General features: G+C 39.9%; 1 protein-coding gene across 1 annotated transcript in view; it reads right to left on the bottom strand.

Annotated features, from left to right (window-relative positions):
- Positions 1-1,348: 1,348 nt before the first annotated feature.
- Positions 1,349-24,236, bottom strand: part of Col28a1 (collagen type XXVIII alpha 1 chain) — a 166,872-nt gene continuing 143,984 nt past the window's right edge. Inside the window, exons 33-35 of the mRNA XM_051177129.1 lie at positions 23,530-23,687; positions 3,298-3,487; positions 1,349-1,590 (exon numbers count right to left, since the gene is read on the bottom strand). Coding sequence (XP_051033086.1) covers positions 1,421-1,590; positions 3,298-3,487; positions 23,530-23,687 — 518 coding nt within the window. The 3' untranslated portion in view covers positions 1,349-1,420. The remainder of the gene's footprint in view (positions 1,591-3,297; positions 3,488-23,529; positions 23,688-24,236) is intronic.

Raw genomic sequence — 24,236 nt, 5'->3', positions numbered from 1 at the left:
TCAACTGATCACAGCCAAAGCAATGATTAAATATATTGTTATATATTCTTACAAATATTATGCAAGTATGGCATTCATATAAATGTTCACATATGAATGACGATGTCATCTAGCAAATCACAGAGAAGTACATATTTCAGTGAAAGTTGACTAGGACTCCAACATCTAAGTAATAAATTATTTGGCAATGTATTTATATAAGTAAAACATGGATTGATTACAAAGCTAAATTAAAATATTAAGTTGTGGAAGGTGAGAATATAGCATCATTCTTACAAAGCTATAAGCTATGCAACACTATGTATTATTTACATACAAGTAGTTTTACATGTAAAATCACATAGAAAAGCCAATAGCGACACAAAGCTTGAAGTAGGATGTCCCTGGCACAGAAAGCTAGCGAGGGGATTTCCATAGTGTCAAGGCTTTAGTTTAATCTGTAGGTTACTGCCTGTCTCATCCTGTTTTATAAATGACAGACAAATTGTATGTATTCTTTTTTAATAAAAAATTACACAATACAATTTTAATTATGCCATGGAAACCCCTGTAATGTTATTTTTGCCAGGATGGCTATTCTTCCATTTCCTTAGTCTGGACCTTTCTGGTGCCCAACTTGAATGAGAATGACAAGCTAAGAAGGAGAAAGCATGTTGTTGATGATGTGCCAAAATACTGTCTTAGAATTATCAGCCCTCCCACACTTGATGTAACAAAATTATTACAAAATGATAGACTTAATTCTCATCCCCCTCACCATAAAATTGAGGCTCATTCATTTGTCTGCAAAGAAAAGATGTAAAGCCTACTACTTCATTTTAATACATAGTTTAAGCATTCAAAGGATTTGGTACCAAGGGAATGGGAAGTGTCCATTTGCCATATAATTAGTGAATTTATTTCAGATGCATCTCTGCTAGCACTTGGGGCTGATTTCTTCAGTCTTCATCATCCTCTGCCACTATCCCAGCACACATGTAAACATCCCTTCCACTTCCAACGTTCAAATCAGAGTCCTTCCCATCACAAACCATTCTGTAAGAGTGGAGGCACAGGCAGGGTAGGTTTTGACCTGACATAATATGTGTTATAGAATGATTGGGAATCAGGAAAAAGCTGCAGGTTGTGAGGCAGATAAAGCCTCTGTTCTAAAGTTACACAATTGAGTCCAAGTCCCTAGTACTTCCACCCTTCAGCTGGGTGACAGCTGACAAGCCACTAAAAGCATGAGTGTTAGCTTTCTCACCTGGGAGGCAGTTAGTAATACTATATATAGTCTATATAATATTATACGGTGGTGGTTGTGAGGATTCTATATGTTTATGAATTATTGCTACTATGTGTATGCTCGGCTGTGGCGCAAAGTTTGTGTTGGGCTCTTTCTGAGCCTCTGATTGGAGCAGGCTGATGAGCTTCTTCATCATTTAAGGCAAGTTTCTTGACATTCCTTTTCACTGTGGAATCTGTTCCCTGAGCCATTGCAGCCACTGAACCAAAAGCGAGCACAAGAGTTGACCTGTTTGTCATAATACCATCGAACTACATAGTCTCCACAGTTTCCAGGTTTCAGGGGTTCCTCACATCTTGGATCTAGGGAGAGAAGGGGGTAGATGTTACTAGAAGGTTTTTGTTTTGTTTTGTTTCCATTGAAGACATGAGGGGGGAAAGCTTTATGGTTCTAAGTTATTGAAAGGAGAGTTCTATATTACCCCAAATATTCTTCCTACCACCTAAAACTCTACCACTGGTTATCCATTCCTTCAAAATCAAGGCTTTCATCGTTAGGAAAGCCTATTCAATTGCACATTTCCAAGAAGACATGAGTGACAATCCATTGACAAATATCTCTGGGGAATTAGTTGACAGGAGAACACAGCATTTTTTTTTAAAAAAGTCTCACTAGGCAGCCTGGTGGTGGTGGCACATGTCTTTAATCCCAGCACTCAGGAGGCAGAGGCAAGCAGATCTCTGTAAGAGACCAGCCTACTCTACAATAGCTACTTCCAGGGCAGTCTCCAAAGCTACACAGAGAAACCCTTTCTCAAAAAAAAAAAAAAAAATTCTTACTAGGCAGCCCAGGCTGGCCTTGAACTTGTAATGTTCTACCCTTTACCTCCGGAGGAACTGTACTTCTGTGCTCAGCACAGGACTTCTGTCTTTTACTTTAGACAACACACAAGCACCAAAGGGAAGTCTTGGTTTTAGTTTTCTATTTTTTTCTTCCTTCCTCTCTCTCTCCAAATATATATATATATATATATATATATATATATATATATATGTGTGTGTGTGTGTGTGTGTGTGTGTGTGTGTGTGTATGTGTATGTATGTGTGTGTATGTATGTGTATACATATATATTTTTTTTATTTTACATATTGATCCCAGTTCCATCTCCCTCTCTCCCATGTCCCCAACCCCCCTTCCCATCACATTTCCCCCCTCCACAGGGAGGGTGATGCCCTCCAGGAGGGATCATTAAAAAAAAATGACTCTAGTTTTCTTTTTAAAGGACAACTGTTGCAGGACCCAAATAGACAGGGCATGGCCATCTAATGTCAGTTATTATGAACTTCAGGAGTGCAACTCCTATAAGAAAGCCAAAACAATAAGACCACATTCTGTTAATTTAACTGAGGCTCCAACTTATTAAATCCCTTCTCATTGATCAACAATACAGAATGACAATTCTTAATTTTCTACCTGAAGAAATTATCCCAAGTCTGGAGTGTGTCTTGATATCATTTTTAATACTGATCTCTAAACCTACTTCTGCTGCTATGAAGACTTCTTAGGCCTAATGTAAAAGAACAGATTCACACAACCCCCACCTCAAGAACTAAATAACTTAGATCATGCAGCCTGTTCTCAAGTTCATTTAAGCTTCTGCTGGTCTTGGATGTTGTCGCTTTTTTGTATGTTGTAAAACATACACAGTGATGGGTTTGCTCTATATGTATATGAACTCATAGAAAACATGTTGCTGGGTCCAAATCCAAGTTATACAATCAAGGGTCAAAAACCCAAATATCTATGTTTGAGGAGAACACAGAACAGCTGAGGCCATAGCAAATGGAAAACAATCACCTCTAAAACATTCAGGTTAAAACCAGTACTGTGACATTTCCATAACCACATTGCTCCCCAGACAGCTGTCTCTCAAGTTCCATATGACTCAGCCAAAACTGGCTTTGTCTTCCCTATTAAGTTACAGCATTTCCTCAGAGGACATTCTAGAGACCACTTGTTTGCCACCCTCACACTGTGGATACAGCAGCTGTGTGACAGATGTCTCTTACCTTTGTATAGAGATTTTTCTGACTGTAAAATCAAATTGGGACTTTGGGTTCTGGTTTCCATTGCTTCGGAGCTGCTGAGAAATGGCTCAGGTGTACTGGTGGCCTCAGGCGGGGTCAGGACAGCCAGTTTATCAGCCTCAGTCAACATGGAGGGTTCATTCTCTTCATTCTGGCCTCTAGGTAAATTAAACTACACACACACGTGCACATGCGTGCGCACACACACACACACACACACACCACATACATCACATTCATGTAACACATACACACACAAACATCACACCACATTCATAACACACACAAACACAAAGAAAGAAGGAAAAAATAACATTACAATTTTTTGTTTCTGATGTCAACTGGACAAAGCTAACTGATTTCTTGGAAAATACAAAGTTTATCGTTGCTGTGTCCCCCAGCTGTCCAATGCTGACTATTTCAAATAAAGCTCACAAAATCGTGTCCCAGTCCTGACTAGAGAAGGGGAAACTTTTCCACCACTTCCGGTGGGTTCTAATGTGTACACACTCATTGTCCACATCTGGGCACAGATGTCTGCTGAGCACTTCCAGGGAAAATCGCATGCGGGGTATGAAATATATAAAACTGGAAAGAGATGGCCTCTATTCTTCTCTTAGCTATTGCTAAAATACGAAAAATCAATGCTAATTTAGCACTTTCTGGTCTCTTTTACTTCCTAAGACTAGAGTCTTACTGAGATATTTCAAAATATGTCAATGAAGTTTTGATCAGAGAATGGGAACAGGAGTCAGAGCACAACAAAATTTAAATGAAAACCCTTAGCATCCCATTTGATTGCTTGCTCAATCCTAGCCGAAAATCCTGTGCCTCCTACTGTCACCAAGGGTCCAAGTAACACCCACTGTTGTAGGGTGCTAAGCTTCTAAGAATTCTGAGAAACACTTGATCTCTAAGACTATAACTCCAAAAGCAAATTTTAGACCAATTCATGATATATAATGAAATGTGGAAAGTACTTACTTAAGAAAATGTGTTGTCTTGTCCATTATTAAGATCTAGGCAAACAACTTGTAGGAATACTTGGAAGTAGGGTCCTTTTTTATCTTTCTTTGATCTCAACTATATGGAGTATAGTCAGTCACCCAACCTCGGTTCTAGCCCAGCATGGTTATTCTTACAAGGCCCCTGGTTCTCCTCCTTTTTTCTCTATTTTATGGAGCAAATCTATGAACTAAAGAAAGTAGTTTTTCTGATGGTTTTTAAACCAGTGGCCCCACAGACAGTGAGTGGAGCCAGCTGTAATCATTAGATGCCCTCGGCTCTCTACTGCTTAACAGCACTGGACTCTGTGTGCAAATGCATGCAAACACACATACACATACTCACATACCAGTGAGCACACTTTAATCTGATTGCCTACGTGTGCCTGCCTCTTCCTGTCTTAGAATAGAACATTTTAAGGCTGCAACAAAAGGGTTCAGTCCCTTGTTCTCCAACCGGAAGGGAGAGAGGCTGTGACCCAAGAAAGAAACTGTTCTCTTCCTTCCCGTGGCCGTTTTACCAAAAGAAAAGCTGCTGGCAGGAGTCTACCAGGTGACTGGAGGGTCTCTTATGGGGGTATCCTGTGCTCTGGGAAGCATGGTTTCTTCAGAATAGTGGTTCTCGACCTTTCTGTTACTGGGACTCTATAACACAGCTCCTCATGTTGTGGTGACCCCCACCATAAAACCATGTTCACTGCTACCTCATAACTGTAATTTTGCTACTGATATTAACTGTAATGTAAATTTCTGGTATTTACCGTGTCTGATATTTGACCCATAAAGGGGTCACAACCCTCAGGTTGAGAATCACTGCCTTAAAGGAAGTACCTCTGCTTCTGAATATTTTCAGAGCTCAAATCCTGAAGTCTGAGAAGTTCCTCTTTTCTCCATGTAGAAAAGCCTATTTGCTTCCCAAATTACATGATCATTTAGGAATTTCCACAACTGTGACATTATACCATGTTTTAGAATAAACACAATTAACTTTCTTCTATAAATGAAAATAATTTCATCAATCTTCTGGCACAGTAAAGTTCGAGACTATTAAACAAATGTGTAATTGTTGTGGTTGGCAATTTAAAATTTTTCTTCCTTCTTACAAAAGCAAACATGTTTGCTGAAAGGAATTTTAGAAAATAATGGACAAGCGAAAAAAATAAAATGGAAATCAGAAGCAATTCTACTCCTAGATAATTACTGTTGATATATTTTCCCTACGCTATTTTTTTCCTATGTGAATATATTTTTAACAACAAAAAATGCAGGCTGAGACTGTAACTTGATTTCTCGTTTATGTATAACACAAGAGCCACTGTCTAAAAGTGAATTCTCAACTTAAACATGAAATCCAAGCCTTCCCACTGCTCTGTCCATTTTTGCTCTATAACACTGTTCAAAACCAAGTGCAGAGCTGGAGAGATGGCTCAGTGGTTAAAAACACTTGTTCTTGAAGAGGACCTGGGTTCAATTACCAGTACCCACATGGCACCTTACAACCATCTACAACTCCAGTCACATGGAGATCCAGTGTCCTCCTCTGGCCTCCAAGACTTCCACTCACATGGTATACACACATTTTTTGTAGGCAAAACACTTACACATATAAAATAATAAAATAAATAATTCTAAGTGGGTTTTTTGTTTGTTTTAAAGCAAGTACACTGATTGCTATGTTCAGATTCAGCGTTTCTTAGCATGGAAGGTGAAGCCAACACCTTTAAAGGTGTCTATCTGGCTTTACTGGATTCCTCCTAGGTGGACTATCCCAGATGGTGACTCTTCTTGGTGGTCCATCTGCACTTATACACAGAAAGTTATTTTCATCCCAAGGTTTGCAGGCCACCTTGTGCTTAGGCTGCCCTTTCCTGGATCTGGGGCTTTCAGAGAGATAGGATGCAGGGCTGTACTCAGCTTAAAGCCTCCTATATTTTGAATGCCATCCATCATGAAATAACAAGAAGGAACTTAGAAGTCACTTTGTAAACATGAAATAGATGCATTTCCATTTTAAAAATAATAAAATGTAAAGAAATAATAAAGTATACATCCTCAGCACTGAGAATACACACCAAGTGTTTTGACTCCGTGTCTGAGTATTTCTTGTAGGTCCGTTCTCAGTAAGTCTTGGTGCCTTGTTTTCTATTCCGTAGGACAGAACACCTCATATTCAGGGGGTGATAAGTCATCAGTAACAGTTGGTGCTTACCCAGCAACTTCACATTCCAATAATTAGCTGTTCCATAGGTTTTGCTGAGATTTTGATTTTCTCACCACGATGAAAACATTAATTTTATTTTACAAACAAGTAAATTGGGAGTTGGCCAACATAAGCACATCTGTAGACATGATTTAGTCATGACCATTTAAGGATAATTAGTTCTGATATCAGGATGTCAACTTCACTTTACCAGCATCAGAGAAACTGAACAATAATAAGCATGGTCTCATGTCTCTTGACATTTCCGGTGTCCTTGATTATGACCTTTGGATAGGGTACTTTGTCATAGTCACTATAATAAGATTAAGTAGCCTACAAATTTTTACTTTTATAGAACACTCAAAGAAAACACAGATACTGTCAAACATCTATTTCTCCTACTCTGTCACAAGGCCCTAGTACCAAATTACCATCAGTTGCTGTATTATAAACAGGTTTCTAAGAAAAGTCAGCTGTAATGAATTATATGCAAGTAAAATGGCTTATTTTTTTTAAGAAGGAAAAATGACATTGCTAATAAGCTAGAGAGAATTTAGCGAAGAGTTGAGATATAAATTATGACCATGTGTTGATATTATTAATATAAGCAAACAAAGAGTTATTGATCCATGACATAATGACCCAGTGAGAAGAGAAGCTCATAGAATGGGCAAAGGAATGTCAACAACATTCTAGAGAAGACACACAGTACAAGTAAGTATGGGGAATCATGCTCTGGATTTATCCCAGGTTTCCTGAGAGATGACTGGCTGGTTAATGGGGCTGTACCACAGAAGGGAAACTAGAAGAGGAACACAGTGACTTTCAGGGCTAACCGTGTGTAGAATAGTCAGAATAAGGTACACAGAGATCATCAGAAGGGTGACTTTGGGGGCCAGGAGCAATGTCTGAATTGGGGAGGTAGGTGTGGGAGTTGTCAGGATGTGTATCACTGGAACTCACAATGAGAGGGTAGAAGAAAAAAAAAAAAAAGCTAGTTGAAAATAAATCTCAGAAGAGGAAAAAGGCGGGGGGGGGGGGGGGGGGACCTAAGGAGTGTCTATATGTAAGAGGCAGGCAGAGAAAAAGAAAGGAACTCTTAAGTAACAGAAAATGTACCACCACTTTCAAACAGTGGCTGTCATGTGACATGAAAATATGAGCTCAAGTAAGGATTTGGCAATTAGGTAATTAGCTGATCCTTGGGAGCCATCTGCAGAGGCATATTGGAGGCTCTACGCTGGCTTCAGGAAACTTCCTATAAAGTAAGGGGACTTCAGTGTCAAGGAAGAAGCATAAGGTATGAGAGAAAATGAGAGGAGAGTGAGGAGTGGAAGAAAGGGAAATGGGGGAAATGGAGGAAGCAGCGAAGAAGTAAAGTATCAGAGATAGGCTGAGAAAATAAAAAGCCCCCCTCCCCCCCCCCCGCAAAAAAAGCAAGAGGATGATGGAACACAAACCTCCAGCCTAAAGGGGATAATTTTATTCTTAGCAGATAGAAATAAATACAACATTACCAAAAGAGCCAAGTGACATCAGAAAGGGTTGCTATATTTTTAAGATGGGTGAATCTGAAACCTACTTAATGAGCCTGGGAAAAGTGTCTGGTGGGGATAGGGAAGCCAAGTCCCAACTTGGGCCAAGTAGAAGAACACCAGTGGAGGATTAAATAATGTCACATCAGAGCTGAGGACAGAGGCCAGGCTCACATTCTGGGATGAAGCAACAAATTCAGTTCTAGCATCAAGTCTGAACCTGACCAGGGTAGCAGTTCTTTGAGAAGGATCCAGTAGAAACTAGGTGTGTTGGCTCAAGTTTGTAATTGCAACACACAGGAGGCTGAAGCAGGAGGCCTGCCATGAATTTGAGGCCAGCCTAGGCTACATAGTGAGTTTCAGGTCAGCTCACACTACAAAATAACCCCCATCTTAAAAAAAACAAACAAACCTTCCCAATGGAGCCAGGCTCAGAAATGGCTTGTTTGGGTGACCTTGAGATGGGATGATGAGCCCAAAGAGAGGGTGGACTACTGACAGAAGCAATGGGCACAGCAGAGATTTGTCAGCCTTGTGTTGACCTTCTACAATGTACACTGGTGCAGGAGATTCATGTAGCATTGAAGATATCAGATTGTTATCAGGAAGAGGGTAACTCTCTTCCCTGCTTCCTCCACCACACCTCCTCTAGCTGGTAACAAAGCTACCCCTGGGGCTCATCCCACACTAGCCTGGCTGTCAGTCATTCGGTTGCTAGGGAACCATTATGTACAGAAACCCCACATCCTCCTCCAGGGAAATAGAGGTCTGGCTGTCAGTTATCTAAGTTATATGCAGTTGAGGAAGAATTTTTTCATGATACGAAAATATTTTCAAGAACAGATAAGATTTTATTCCTTTCTACTTCTTCAAAATGAAAAGTAATGTAAAGAACTCTGTAAAACTAGTTCAAGTGGATTAACAAGCATGCACAGACACTAATTATTAGTTCATTTTGAATCGTGGAAGATAACATCACACAGGAAATGAAGGCGCTTATGGAGTTAATGGCCTATTACTGAATATAAACATTGACCTGATGTTTAATTGATTTCACTACCTTATTTTCACTTAAATGGTCAAAATCGCAACCCAACTGTCCAAGAGAGGAAAAATAAACAAATGCGAAGTGTTAACATTATTAATGCCACCAACTATTGAGGAAGCATTAACGGTGGAAAGTTTTCACTGGCTTCTTTGAAGTCCTTGGTTATTTATCCTGTCATTTCTCTTCGACCCTGTCCTCCCACCCCCACCCCCTTAAGCCTTCCCATTTCATTACTCTCCCTTAACCCTTTATATCACTGTGCTCTCTCTTCGCTACTTTGGAGCTGTTTCCCATGGCCTCTCACCAATTTCCAGATCTTTGTGGGTATTGCAAATGTGGAACATACATATCTGCGTATTCAAAACGAACATACACAAATAAGAAACCATATTATATTTTTTTTTTTTCTGACTCTGAGTTTCCTCAGTCAGAATGATTGTGTCTAGCTCTGTCCATTTACCTACAAATTTTATTTTTTTAACAGCTGAATGAGATTCCATTGTGTGAATGCACCAATTTTTTTTTATTATCCTATTCATCAGTTGATGAAGGAAACATATGGTTTCCATTTCCTGGCTATTGTGAACTGGGCAGCAATGAACATGGCTGAGCATGTATCTCTGTAGTGGGTTTGCTGCTAGTTTTATGTCAACTTCACACAAATTAGTTATCTGAAAGGAGGGAACCTTAATTGAGGAATTGCCTCCCTAGGATCCAGTTGTAAGGCATTTTCTTAATTAGTGATTAATGGGGTAGGGCCCAGTCTACTGTTGGTGTTTCCATCCCTGGTCTGGTGATCCTGGGTTCTATAAGAAACCAGGCTGAGCAAGCCAGAGGAAGCAAAACAGCAAATAAGCATCCTTCCATGGCCTCTGCATCAGCTCCTGCCTCCAGGATCTTGTCCTGTTTTAGTTCCCATCCTGATTCCCTTCAATGATGAACAGTGCTGTGGAAGTATAAGTTGAATAAACCCTTTCCTCCCCAGCTTGCTTTTTGGTCATGGTGTTTTGTCACAGCAATAGAAACCCAAACTAAGGCAGTAGGATATAGAGTTCTTTATATATATGCAAAGGAGGAGTATACGTAAATCATATGGTAGATCTATTTCTGGATTTTCGAGGAACTTCTACACCAATTTCCATACTGGTCACGCCAATTTGTACTCACACCAGCAGTGAGTTCCCCTTTCTTCACATTTCTTCACATCCCATGCCAGCACTTGCCATCATTTTGTTTTTAGCTTAGCTATTCTGACTAGCATAAAATGAAATCCCAAAACCCAAAATAATTTAATTTGTATTTCACTGATGGCTAAGTATTTTGAACGTCTCTTAAATGTTTCTCAGCCATTTGTGTCTCCTTTTGTGAGAACTCCATTTTTAAATTGAGGTGGTTTTTTTTTTTTTTCTTTTTCTGGATGGGGTGTTATAGAATATTATTTTAAGGTGTCGTGCATTTGTTTATGCTCTTGAACATTTGTTTAAAGATGTAAATATGTGTTGTTTTTGTTTATGCTGCATTTGTTTAACTCTGCAAAGCTGTGATTCTTTGCCCGTCTAAAACACCTGATGGTCTAATGAAGAGCTGAATGGCCAGTATCGAGGAAGGAGAAAGGATAGGTGGGGCTGGCAGGCAGAGAGGATAAATAGAAGGGGTAAACGAGGGAAAGAAGAAAGATGCAAGATAGAACAAGGAGAGGAAGATGTCTGAGGCCAGCCACACAGCCACACAGCCAGCCGTGAGTAAGAGTGAAAGTAAGATATACAGAAGTAAGAAAAGGAAAAAGCCCAGAGTCAAAAGGTAGTCAGGATAATTTAAGAAAGGCTGCCAAGAAATAATAAGGTCAGGCACTTATAAGTAATAATAAGCCTCCATGTGTGTGATTTATTTGGGACCTCCCGAAAGAGCCAAAGAATAAAAAAACCAACAATGTTTTGGAGTTCCAACATGGGGCTAGGAAAAACCACCACCACCAACTTGGGGGGGGGGGTACTTTGTATGTTCTAGATACTAACTCTTTAACTCTTTGTAAGATGCAGGGGAGGTAAAGATATTTTTAACCATTCTGTAGGCTGTCTTTTCACCCAAATCAGAACCCTTCTAATTAAAAAAGTTCCCATTTTTGGTCAAGCCATGCATAGTGGCACTCTGGAGGCAGAGGCAGGTGAATCTCTATGGTGTTCAAGGAAGCCTTATATACTTTAGAGTTCCAGGACAACCAGAGACAGATGGTGAAATCCTGACTCAAAAAAATCCTAAACAACCAAAAATTTTGTTGGTTTTAATTCCCGTACTCCTGGGATCCTGGAATCTTTTTATGTTTATAGCAGTATAATTAGTGTTTTTCATTTAAGAAAAATCTTCAGATTTTTCTTTTAGGTCAATAGCTGGTACAGCATTTATTTCATCTATAAACCCATCTTCAATGTCTACAAGATAGAAAACAAAACAACTTTAAGTCATGTTCAGGGCACAAAGTTTAATAAGATGCAGATTGTGTTCTCAAGGGATTTCAATCCATTAGGAAGATTAAGGCACATCCATGCATGCATACACAATTATTAATAATATATAGTATAATAAGTTACAGAAGAAAGCATAAATTACACAAAAAAGTGGGACACAGTATGATGGATAACCACAGATAGCTCCCCTACAAGTTCTACAAGAGAAATAGCAGAGGCTTACAAAGCCATGAACCAGGAGATTCTTCTGATGTCCGTATTTCTCAACATACCTGTCCTCAGATATTTACAGTACATCTCAGTCAGGATCAAGACTCCTTCCATAGTTAAAATGTGATGCTTAGAATGTTAGGTTTTCCTAACTTAGATTTCACACTAAATCCTAGCTTAGATTTCACACTAAAGTGTAAATAATTAATACCAAATATTTTCCTCTAAGAACAGATTTTGTAGAAAGAAAAGTAAGTAGGAATAACATAACTAAGTGAAGTGATAAAAGAGACAATAAAGAAAGGAATAAGACACACACACACACACACAAAAGAAAAAGACACTGGACTTCTAGGCGAATTTAATTACTTTGTAATATGGCCTAGTACAGACTTGGGAGCCATTTGAGAACCTAAAGGCTTTGATTGAGTCACTTTCTTTTAGATGCTTGGATGTTATAGATATACAGATAGATACTCATGTACAGAATATAAATGAGTGTTTGGATGAAAATTAACCTCCCTCCCCACATATGTTTAAATGCTAAGTCCTTGGTTAGTGGAACTCTTTAGGAAGAATTAGCAGCTATGGCCTTGTTAAAGGCAGTGTTTCAAAAGCCCATCTCAAGCTCATCTCTCTCTCTCCCCTCTCCCACCCCATCTCTCTCCGTTTGATGCCTGTGGATCATGATGTAAAGCTCTCAGCTACTACTCAGTGCCCTGACTGTCTCTCAACATGATCATAGACTAATCCTCTAAAATGATAAATAAGCCCCAATTACAGGCTTCTTTTGTAAGGGTTATCTTGGTCATGGTATCTCTTCAGAGCAATAGAACAGTGATTAAGATGATAACTATTTATATATGTACATATTTATTTATAATAGCATTTCATTTTTGTGTATGCACTTATATCTTTAATCAATGAGATTTCTCAGGTATCTCAAAGGTTTAAGCTGAATATGAACATACATTTGTCTGCTCAGACTAAATAGTTTGGAAAAAATGCTGGCTTATAAATTCTTCTACTAAGAGAACCTTTTGACTCGGAAACATTCCAAGAAGTTTGGATTCATTGCAAGCTTCCAATATCTCACTACCCTCACCCCCAAGGAAAGTGCATTACCCGTCACCATCAGTTAAAGACACTTGTCTCTCAGGGTAATCAGAATTCCTAGAATACCATATCAAAGGCATATGGTGTTCTTGATCCTCATTCCTATATTCACTTATCCTCAGATGCTGCTATGACACTTAACATGATATAAACAAACTTTGTTATCTTCCTTTTAAAAAGTATTCCCCTCCCCACTACCACCCTCCAACATGTAGCCTTCATGTAGTCTATGGTATTTCTAACTATCTGATCTCTAAGCTAGAATCACCATGGTCACATCAACACCTTTGCTCTAAATGCCAACTCACAAAATCTTGCTAATTTTACCTAGAAAAAGCTAACTAATCTACACTTTCTTCTTATTTATACTGTCCCTGCTTAGTTTATTTACAACCCTACAACTTCTCATCAAGATTCTTACACATCTCACATCCCAGCCTCTTGTCTCCTCACCCTCTCCTCTTATCTTCCACTCCATAACCAATGTTATTCTTTCTGTGAACCAACCGTGACCATATAGCCTTTGCCTTACACACTGCTACCAAACTGGCTGCGTAGTCTGTAAGTGAAGTTCAGACTCCTTGGCATGACATATGAAATCATTTGTACTTAGTTCTCAAAGTACCTGTCCAGCTTTAAAATTCTCCATTCTGCCACAAACACCTCAGCCTACTACTGGACTGAAGTTTTTCTCTTGAAGTGCCATGTATGAACTTTGGAACCCATCCCCATCCTTCTTACATGCTCCCTGTGCTAGAAGTACCTTTTCCTCTACTCTCCCCTTAAGAAATTAGTAATGACAACCTTTTATGAGATAAATACCAGCTCCTTTTTATGGACCAAATTGGAGTTCCTCCAAAATTCACATATTAAAATTGGAATTCCCCAGGGCAAAGGTATTTGAAGGTGGGAGCTTTGGGAAACAATGGGGCTATAGAGGGATCTGGTGCATGTTAGCAGTGATGTTCATAGAAGAGATACTGTCTCTCCATCATATGAGACAGTAACAAGAAAGTATCAGTTTGTAAGCCAAGAAGTGAGCCTAACATCAGATTCAGAGCTCCCTTCCAGTCTTTTAACAGTGAAAAATGTTAATTATTTAGTTATTTACCCTTAGCCTCAGTAGACATCAGCATTCTCTACTTCCTCTCCTGAAAGTAATTGACCCACTTCTTATGGGACACCCTTCTGCTACACTCTTAGTGGATCAGTGCATCTGGGAGATCTTCAAGCTTTCTAATAAAGTGAAACCAACACATGATGGCAGTGAATGGCCTGGTTGTGCTCCTGAGAATCACTGGTGTTCACACAAACAAACTGTGCTCAGTGAGTACAAAAGAGTCTCTTTATACACTGCTTGTTGGCTGAAATTTTGGCTTGTTCTCTTTAAGGAAGACTTCAGAAAATGTCAACATACCTATTAGGAAACTGGTCACTTGGTTCAGCTGGAAGACCCAGTGGTAAGTCACACAGAGAAATCTTTGCTTAGAGGGTGGGACCTATGTCACAAGGAGTCATGGGTGTAACACAACAACAACTGCCAGCTTACATGATGGTTTGAATAGGAATGACCCCCAGTAGGTTCACAGATTTGAATGCTAGCTCATTAGGAAATGGTGCTACTTGATAGGGTTTAGGAGGTGTGGCCTTGGAGGAAGTGTATCACTGAGGGTGGGGTTTCGGGTTTCAAATGCTCAAGCCACGCCCACTGTTTCTCTCTCACCCTTCCTGATGCCTGTGGATCCAGATGCAGAACTCTCAGCTACTTCTCCAGCACCATGTCTGTCTGTGTGCTATCATACTTCCCACCACAACAATAATGGACTAAACGTCTGAAACTGTAAGCCAGCCCCAATAAATGCTTTCCTTTATAAGAGTTGGCATGGTCATGGTGTCTCTTCACAGCAGTAGAACAATGACTATGACAACTTAAACTATTATGGTTTATTTATATATTTATTGTAATTCAGTTCTATGGCTGTCTAGTATGGATTTTGTAGATTGCAACAGTGTCAAATTACAATGTCAAAAGGATATCCCAGGCCATATACTATTGTCTGAAATTTACTTTAAAATATTTTAGATAGACAAAGTCCAGGAAAACCCTCTGGACCAAACTTCATCTTCATTTGCTTTTATAAAAATGTTTTACTTTGGAAAATCCGGGCCCCTGCAAAAGAACGAGGTCTCAGCTGGAGAGCGCCAGTTTCCAGTGAGATCCCACTACCCTGCAAAACCTTCTCAAGTTCCAGCCCAGCCCTCGTCCTCTTCTGCCGGCTATTGGCCAGAGGTGAGTCTGGGCCCAATCGGGGCTGCCTGTCCCCTTCAACCTCTTTACCCCCCTCCCCCCGCCTGAACTCCCTGGATTGGCCCCTGATCCGCTGCTCCTGTCTCCGGTCCCCTTTGAGAGCACCCTTGGAGCTCTGATACACCCCCACCCATCCCAACCTCCAGCCTACCCCCCCCACCCTGTGCCCTACCCCACCTACGGTCCTGCCGCTCTGGTTGAGCACTGGGACAGAGGGTGGAGCCAACAGTCCACCCTACTTCGGAGACCTCTCGGAGCAACTCCGAACAAAGGAGACCTGACTATCCACTTGGGACCACCTGTAATTTCCACCGGCTTGGTCCCTGACCCCGCCTCCAGTCCTCTGCTGGAGTCCCAGGCCCCTCCCAGAGATCCGCCTATCTCAGCGGGTCCACTTGGAGTTCCTGCAGGCAAGATCCTTGACCCCCAAATCCGGGCCCTGCCAAAGAACGAGGTCTCAGCTGGAGAGCGCCAGTTTCCAGTGAGATCCCACTACCCTGCAAAACCTTCTCAAGTTCCAGTCCAGCCCTCGTCCTCTTCTCCCGGCTATTGGCCAGAGAGAAGCCTCCTAGAGAGCTTGGACCACACAGAGATACAGACATTGAATCTTTGATCCACATAAGCCCATCTGGGAAGGACCATAGAGAGAGGGAAGAGACACCACCAACACCTACAGGAAGAAACTATGGGAAGAAGGCAATACAAGAGAACACCTAACAACAGAAAGACAAACATGACACCACCAGAATCTAGGGAATCTACACCAACTAGAATGGAACACAACAACAAAGCAGAGGAAGCAGAAGGGTATGACTTAAAAATCACCATCATAAAAATGATAGAGGCCCTCAAAGAAGATATGAGAAAATCCCTTAAAGAAATAGAGGAAAAAACAAACAAAAAAGTGGAAGAAATGAACAAATTCCTTAAGGAAAGTACAGAAAGCCAAGAAAAAACAATTAACCAGGTGAAGGAAACGGTTCAAGATTTGAAAACCGAAATTGAGAAAATAAAGGCAACACAAATGGAAGGAAAGCTGGAAATTGAAAAGCTGGGCAAAAAATCGGAAACCACGGACACAAGCATAACCAATAGAATTCAAGAGATGGAAGAGAGAATCTCAGGCGCAGAAGATAAACTAGAAGAAATAGATTCATCGACCAAAGAAAACCATAAATCCAACAAATCCTTAACACACAATATCCAGGAAATGTGGGACACCATGAAAAGGCCAAACCTAAGAATAATAGTCATAGAGGAAGGTGAGGAAGCCCAGCTCAAAGGTGCTGAAAACATATTCAACAAAATCATCGAGGAAAACTTTCCAAATCTGAAGAAGGACATGCCCATGAAAGTACAAGAAGCATACCGAACCCCAAATAGGCTGGACCAAAGAAAAAAGACCCCTCGACATATAATAATCAAAACACCTAGCATACAGAATAAAGAAAAAAATATTAAGAGCAGCGAAGGAAAAAGGACAGGTAACATATAAAGGCAGACCTATCAAAATTACACCTGACTTCTCCATGGAAACCCTCAAGGCCAGAAGGTCCTGGATAGATGTTCTAAAAGTATTAAGAGAACACGGATGCCAGCCTAGGCTACTATATCCAGCAAAACTCTCAGTCAATATAGATGGAGAGAACAAGATATTCAATGACAAAACCAGATTTTCCCAATATGTATCTACAAATCCAGCCCTACAGAAAGTATTGGAAGGAAAATTCCAACCCAAGGAAGGTAACTACGCCCACAAAAATGTAGGCAACAGATAATCCAACTACACCAGAAACCTAGGGTGAAGCAGAACAAATATATTCACAATACCACTGCCAACAACAAACCTAAATCAAACAACCATCAACAATCAATGGTCCTTACTCACCCTCAACATTAATGGTCTTAACTCACCTATAAAAAGACACAGATTAACAGAATGGATACGAAGACAGAATCCATCCTTCTGCTGCATACAAGAAACACATCTTAGCTCCAAAGATAGACATTACCTCAGGGTAAAGGGTTGGGAAAAGATTTTCCAATCAAATGGAAATAAGAAGCAAGCAGGCGTAGCTATCCTAATATCTAACAAGCTAGACTTCAAACCAAAACTAGTCAAAAGAGATGAAGATGGTCATTTCATATTCATCTCAGGAGAAATCCATCAACACAAAGTCTCAATTCTGAACATCTATGCCCCTAATACAAAGCCACCCACATTCGTAAAAGAAACACTACTAAAACTCAAAGCTCATATAAAACCTCACACACTTATAGTGGGAGACTTCAATACACCACTCTCAACACTAGACAGGACCACAAATCAGAAACTCAACAAAGAAACAAAAGAATTAACAGAAGTTATGTCTCAACTGGGGCTAACAGACATCTATAGAACATTCCATCCAAAGACAAAAGAATATACCTTCTTCTCTGCTCCACATGGAACCTTCTCTAAAATCGACCACATACTAGGAGACATAACAAACCTCAACAGATACAAGAGAATAGAAATAGTCCCCTGTATCTTATCGGACCACCATGCTTTAAAATTGGAATTCAACAACAATACAAATAGCAGAAAACCTGCAAACTCATGGAAACTGAACAATGTGCAATTGCACCACTCCTGGGTCAAAGAAGAAATAAAGAAAGAAATTAAAGACTTTCTAATATTCAACGAGAATGAGGATACAACATACCCGAACTTATGGGACACCTTGAAAGCAGTGCTACGAGGGAAGTTCATTGCACTAAGTGCCCATATGAAGAAAACAGAGGATAGTCACATAAATGAATTAACAGCGCAACTGAAAACCTTAGAACAGAGAGAAGCGAATTCACCCCGCAGGAGCAGACGCCAGGAAATAATCAACTTGAGGGCTGAAATCAACAAAATAGAAACCAGGAAAACAATACAAAAAAAAAAATATCAATGCAACAAAGAGTTGGTTTTTTGAGAAAATCAACAAGATTGATAAACCTTTATCCAAATTAACGAAAAAGCAGAGACAGAACATGCAAATTAACAAAATCAGAAATGAAATGGGGAACATAACAACAGACACAGAGGAAATCCAGACAATTTTCAGGTCATACTTCGAAAATCTGTATTCCACAAAAATTGAAAATTCAAAGGAAATGGACAAGTTTCTGGATAACTATCACTTACCAAAATTAAATCAAGAACAGACAAACAACTTAAATAGACCTATAACCCGAAATGAAATAGAAGCAGTCATCGAAAGCCTTCCAACGAAAAAAAGTCCAGGGCCAGATGGATTCAGTGCAGAATTCTACCAGACATTCAAGGAAGAACTAATACCACTACTCCTCAAACTGTTCCACAAGATAGAAACAGAAGGTTTATTGCCAATCTCTTTTTATGAGGCCACAATAACTTTGGTACCCAAACCTCACAAAGACACAACTAAGAAAGAAAACTACAGACCAATATCCCTGATGAACATCGATGCAAAAATACTCAATAAAATAATGGCAAACCGAATTCAAAAATACATCAGAGAAATCATCCACCATGATCAAGTAGGCTTCATACCTGGATTGCAGGGATGGTTTAACATACGAAAATCTATCAACGTGATCCACCATATAAACAAACTGAAAAAGAAAAACCATATGATTATCTCCCTAGATGCAGAAAAAGCCTTCGATAAAATTCAACACCCTTTCATGATAAAGGTATTAGAGAGGTCAGGGATAACAGGAACATACCTAAACATAATAAGAGCAATATACAGCAAACCAACTGCCAACATCAAACTGAATGGAGAGAAACTTAAGCCAATTCCTCTAAAATCAGGAACAAGACAAGGCTGTCCTCTCTCTCCATATCTCTTCAATATCGTACTAGAAGTTCTAGCTAATGCTATAAGACAACAAAAGGAGATCAAGGGCATCCAAATTGGAAAGGAAGAAGTCAAACTGTCTCTATTTGCAGATGATATGATAGTTTACATAAGCGACCCAATAAACTCTACCAGGGAACTCCTACAGCTGATAAACACCTTCAGCAAACTAGCAGGATACAAGATAAACTCAAAAAAATCAGTAGCCCTATTTTTTTCAGACGACAAAGAGGCAGAGAAAGAAATCAGAGAAACATCACCCTTTACAATAGCCACAAGCAACATAAAGTATCTTGGTGTAACGCTTACCAAACAAGTAAAAGATCTATATAATAAGAACTTTGTGACTCTAAAGAAAGAAATTAAAGAAGATACCAGAAAATGGAAAGACCTCCCATGCTCTTGGATAGGTAGGATAAACATAGTAAAAATGGCAATCTTACCAAAAGCAATCTACAGATTCAATGCAATCCCCATTAAAATCCCACCACAATTCTTCACCGACCTTGAAAGGATAATAATTAACTTTATATGGAAAAACAAAAGACCCAGGATAGCCAAAACAACCCTATACAATAAAAGAACATCAGGAGGCATCACCATTCCTGACTTTAAGCTCTACTACAGAGCTATAGTTCTGAAAACAGCCTGGTATTGGCATAAAAATAGACAGGTAGACCAATGGAATCGAATTGAAAATCCTGATATTAATCCATGCACCTATGAACACCTGATTTTCGACAAAACAGCTAAAATGATACAATGGGGCAAAGACAGCATCTTCAACAAATGGTGCTGGCACAATTGGATGAGGGTGTGTAGAAGACTGCAGATAGACCCATGTCTGTCGCCATGCACAAAACTCAAGTCCAAATGGATCAAAGACCTCAACATCAATCCAGCCACATTGAACCTCTTAGAAGAGAAAGTAGGAGGTACCCTTGAACAAATTGGTATAGGAGACCGCTTCTTGAACATAACTCCAGGGGCACAGACACTGAAAGAAACAATTAATAAATGGGACCTCTTCAAACTTAGAAGCTTCTGTAAGGCAAAGGACACAGTTGACAAGACCAAACGGCAGCCCACTGACTGGGAAAAGATTTTCACTAATCCTATATCCGACAAAGGGCTGATCTCCAAAATATACAAAGAACTCAAGAAACTAGTCAACAAAACACCAAATAACCCTATTAAAAAATGGGGTACAGAACTGAAGAAAGAATTCTCAATGGAGGAAATCAAAAAGGCTGAAAGACACTTAAGAAAATGCTCCACATCCTTAGCTATCAGGGAAATGCAAATCAAAACAACTTTGAGATACCATCTTACCCCTGCCAGAATGGCTAAAATTAGAAACACCAGTGATGACTTATGTTGGAGAGGATGTGGAGAAAGTGGAACACTCCTCCACTGCTGGTGGGAGTGCAAACTCATACAGCCACTTTGGAGATCAGTATGGCGGTTCCTCAGGAAAATGGGAATTAGTTTACCACAGGACCCGGCAATCCCCCTCTTAGGCATATACCCAAAGGATTCACATCAATGCAACAAAGACATCTGTTCAACTATGTTCATAGCAGCACTATTTGTAATAGCAAGAACCTGGAAGCAACCTAGATGCCCTTCAATTGAAGAATGGTTAATGAAGATGTGGCACATCTACACAATGGAATACTACTCTGCAGAAAAAAATAATGGTATCTTGAAATTCGCAGGCAAGTGGATGGCACTTGAAGAAACCATCCTGAATGAGGTAACCCAGTCACAAAAAGAGGAACACAGTATGTACTCACTCATATATGGATTTTAGACCTAGATCAAATGATCACCAGCCTATAATTCACATCACCAGAGGAACTAGGATACAAGTTGTATTCTAAGAGATTCATATAAAGTCCCTCACAGAACTGGGAAGGGACAAGTCCCCCAGACCTCAGGTATAGTGGGGGAGGACAGCTAATGGAGAGAGAAGTAGGAGAAAATGAGAGGGAGGAGAGGAAGGCATGTGTGACTAGGAGGATTGAGCCTGGTTAGGAATGGAAAATAGGAAAGAGAGAGAGAGACAGAGACAGAGAGAGAGAACATAAAAGAGGGAGCCAATATTGGTTTGAAGATAAAGTTGAACACAAAGAAAGGTCGAGGGAACTACAAGACTGCTCCCAACTAACAATCTCAGCTTCCGTGGAAAGGCTATCATAAATGCCCTTCCCGGAGAGTGAGATCAACAACTAACTTCTCCATGGAGTCCTCAACTAATGCCTGTTGAAAACAGGAGCAAACACCCATACATAAACACTGAGTCAAACTAGAACCCAGAAGCAGATGGAGAGGACAAGACCATGCGGTAGAAGTACATAGAGACAGCTTACCTGAACAAGGAGGAGCTAAGGGCCACTAGACTGATAGCTGGGAAGCCAACAGAGGTCTGACTCGGACTCCCCTGAATATGGGTCTCAGCCAGAAGGTCTGAGCAGTCTAAGAGACCTCAGACAGTGGAGCCAGGATGTATCCCTGGTGCACAAAAGGACTTTGCAAACATATCCCCCATGGAGGGATAACTGCCTTATTCTAGAGATAGGAGAGAAGCCCTAGTCCCTACTTCACAGGACCTGTCAGATCTACATGACCCCAACTGGATGGCATTCCCCTACATATTGTATTGTGGTGGGGGGTTGGGAGGGGGGGGGTGTTTAGAGTGCATGGGAGAGGGTAGAGAGGGCAAAAGGGAGGGAAGGAGGGAGGGAGGGCTTGGGGGGAGGGAGGGAGGGAGGGAGAGGGAACTGGGATCGACATGTAAAATAATAATAATAAAAAAAAAAAAACGCTTTGACTCCAAAATTTAAGTTGAAGAACAAGTTACTGGGGAAAAGTATTTCTATTTTTGTTTCCACAGAAAATGAAAAGATGTGGATTCCTTCCAGACTAATGTGGTTTGATCACACCAGACCGCCTGAAACAGAGTACAAGCTGATCCTACATTCCAAACAGCTGGACAAAACAGCCCTACAGACTACAGCTAGGATATCTGAATCTTCTTCGAATCCCCCAAGACAGCGCCCCTTACCAGCAGGAAGTAGTTTGGAAAGAACGACGCCCAAATTCCCAAATATTGTGTATAAATGTTTGTTTTCATTTAATTGGACTTTGTTATATAAAATTAAATAAAAAATACTCTATATGCAAAAAAAAAAAAATGTTTTACTTTGGTTTGAGTATTGTGAGTTGAAAACACACTCTATCACTGAGCCAAATCCCACCCTACATTTGCTAAATAAGTTTTATTAGAGCACAATCATGCCTACTCAAGTATTTTCTATTACTACTTTTGCAATTCAAAGATAACACTAAAAAGTTGGAACAGAAATGCTATGACCATTAGTGTCAGCACATCTGCTATACATCTGATGGTATAAATGTGTAAATTAAAACAATTCAGTATACATCTCTTGCCCTAACAGAAATATTCATTTGGAATCAGTATTCCAACAGATGGAAGCATGCCAGGGGACTTTCTACCCTTTCTGAATAAGGAATAGAAATCTAGAGAGTTCTGCAATCTGTGCCTGTAGGAATGAATGGTATCCTGGGCCTGACTCCTTCAAAGGCTTTCCTGTCTCCTGATCCTAATGTCTCCTGGGGACTTCATCTAGTCAGCCAAATCCTGGTGCTAGAATACTGTGATTAATAAAACTTCCATAAAAGGATAGCACAGAGGCGAGAATCTCCAGTTTCCTCTGGATCTGATTGGTTTAAGTCAGTTCCCAGAAGCTTGCTGAGAAGTCAATCATATATGTCTCTATCCTCACCGGGAAGCTCCAAACATGAGCCCATCTTGTACCATGATCATGCACAACCCCACTCCTCCCATTCCATGAACAGAAGTAGAAATCCTGAAGGACAGGAGTGTGGTATGAAGTTGGGAGGTTGACACTTGGACACGGGTAAACTTTGAGAGGGTACAAGGTGGATGCACATTAATGAATGAGGGACAGCTGTAGCCTGGTATTAGAGAATCTGCAAAGCATAACAGGAGTGTAAACTTAACAAAATATTAATCTGTTCCAGGGCACATGCTTACAATTGATGGTAATAGTTTAAAAATATATTATTTGCAACACACAATAAATTATTATCAAATATGGAAAAAATTAATCCCATCTTCATGCTATAAGTTCCAGGGCTATTTCAGAACTGGAAACTACCATCAAGGTAGTAATGCTTGGAACCAAGGACCTAAAATTATACATACCTCAGGTGATTCTGAGCAGGCAAGGCAGGGACAAAGTCTTTGATATCAAACAAACTACACCATTTAAGTTCAAAGAGAAAGCCAATAGCTACTTACTAACCTACAGATGCTTATCAACTCATAGTTACTTACCAACTCACAGCTACTTCCTGACCTGCAGCTACTTACCAACTCACAACTACCCACCAACTCACATTTACTTACCAACTCAGAAATTTCTCTTGAGGGCTTTGGAGTGGATGTGCCAAGATTTTCACCTGACATCCCAAATCCAAGTTGAAGGGATGATGATCCAAAAACTTGAATGAGATAGGAATCAAAATCCTCACAAATTTTTTTAGACAATTTTTGCTTCAGAGTATCTTTTTAAACAGAAGCAGAAAGGGGGATTAGTGAAAGCCGTGGAACGTTACTCAATCCTACTTAAAGATATCAGCAATGTCCTTAAGTAAGACACTTCCCATCATTTGAAATCAACTGCTAAGTTAACTACACTAGGAAATATTTTCATATTATCTGTAAAATATTATGTCAAATCTCTGTATTTGTAAAACACAGTAACACGGAAGGCGTAAGTATCACCAATGCCCATTTTTCCAAAATGCCAGTTCACTGAGTTATTCTGTGGACAAGGCTAGCCTCCTAATACTATGTAAAATGGGCAATTGCATCTGGTTTAGGGCTAACAAAAGGCCAATTAGTTCAAATATGTTCTTTATTACTGTATCAAGTTACAATCTCTCTCAGATAATATGATTGAGCCTTAATTCAATTAGTCAAATATAACCATTTTCTCAAATGTGTGATACTTCTGGTCATTATAACATATGAACAGCCCAGTGAAAATGAATATATCGAATGAACCTACCACTACTAAGTAACAGTAAATATAAAACGATTCTTAGTATAAT

Source organism: Phodopus roborovskii, unplaced genomic scaffold, assembly GCF_943737965.1.
Source record: "Phodopus roborovskii unplaced genomic scaffold, PHOROB, whole genome shotgun sequence".
Classification (NCBI taxonomy): Eukaryota; Metazoa; Chordata; class Mammalia; order Rodentia; family Cricetidae; genus Phodopus; species Phodopus roborovskii.
Note: the sequence above shows the minus strand (reverse complement) of the source record. Positions and strands in the feature narration are given on the sequence as shown.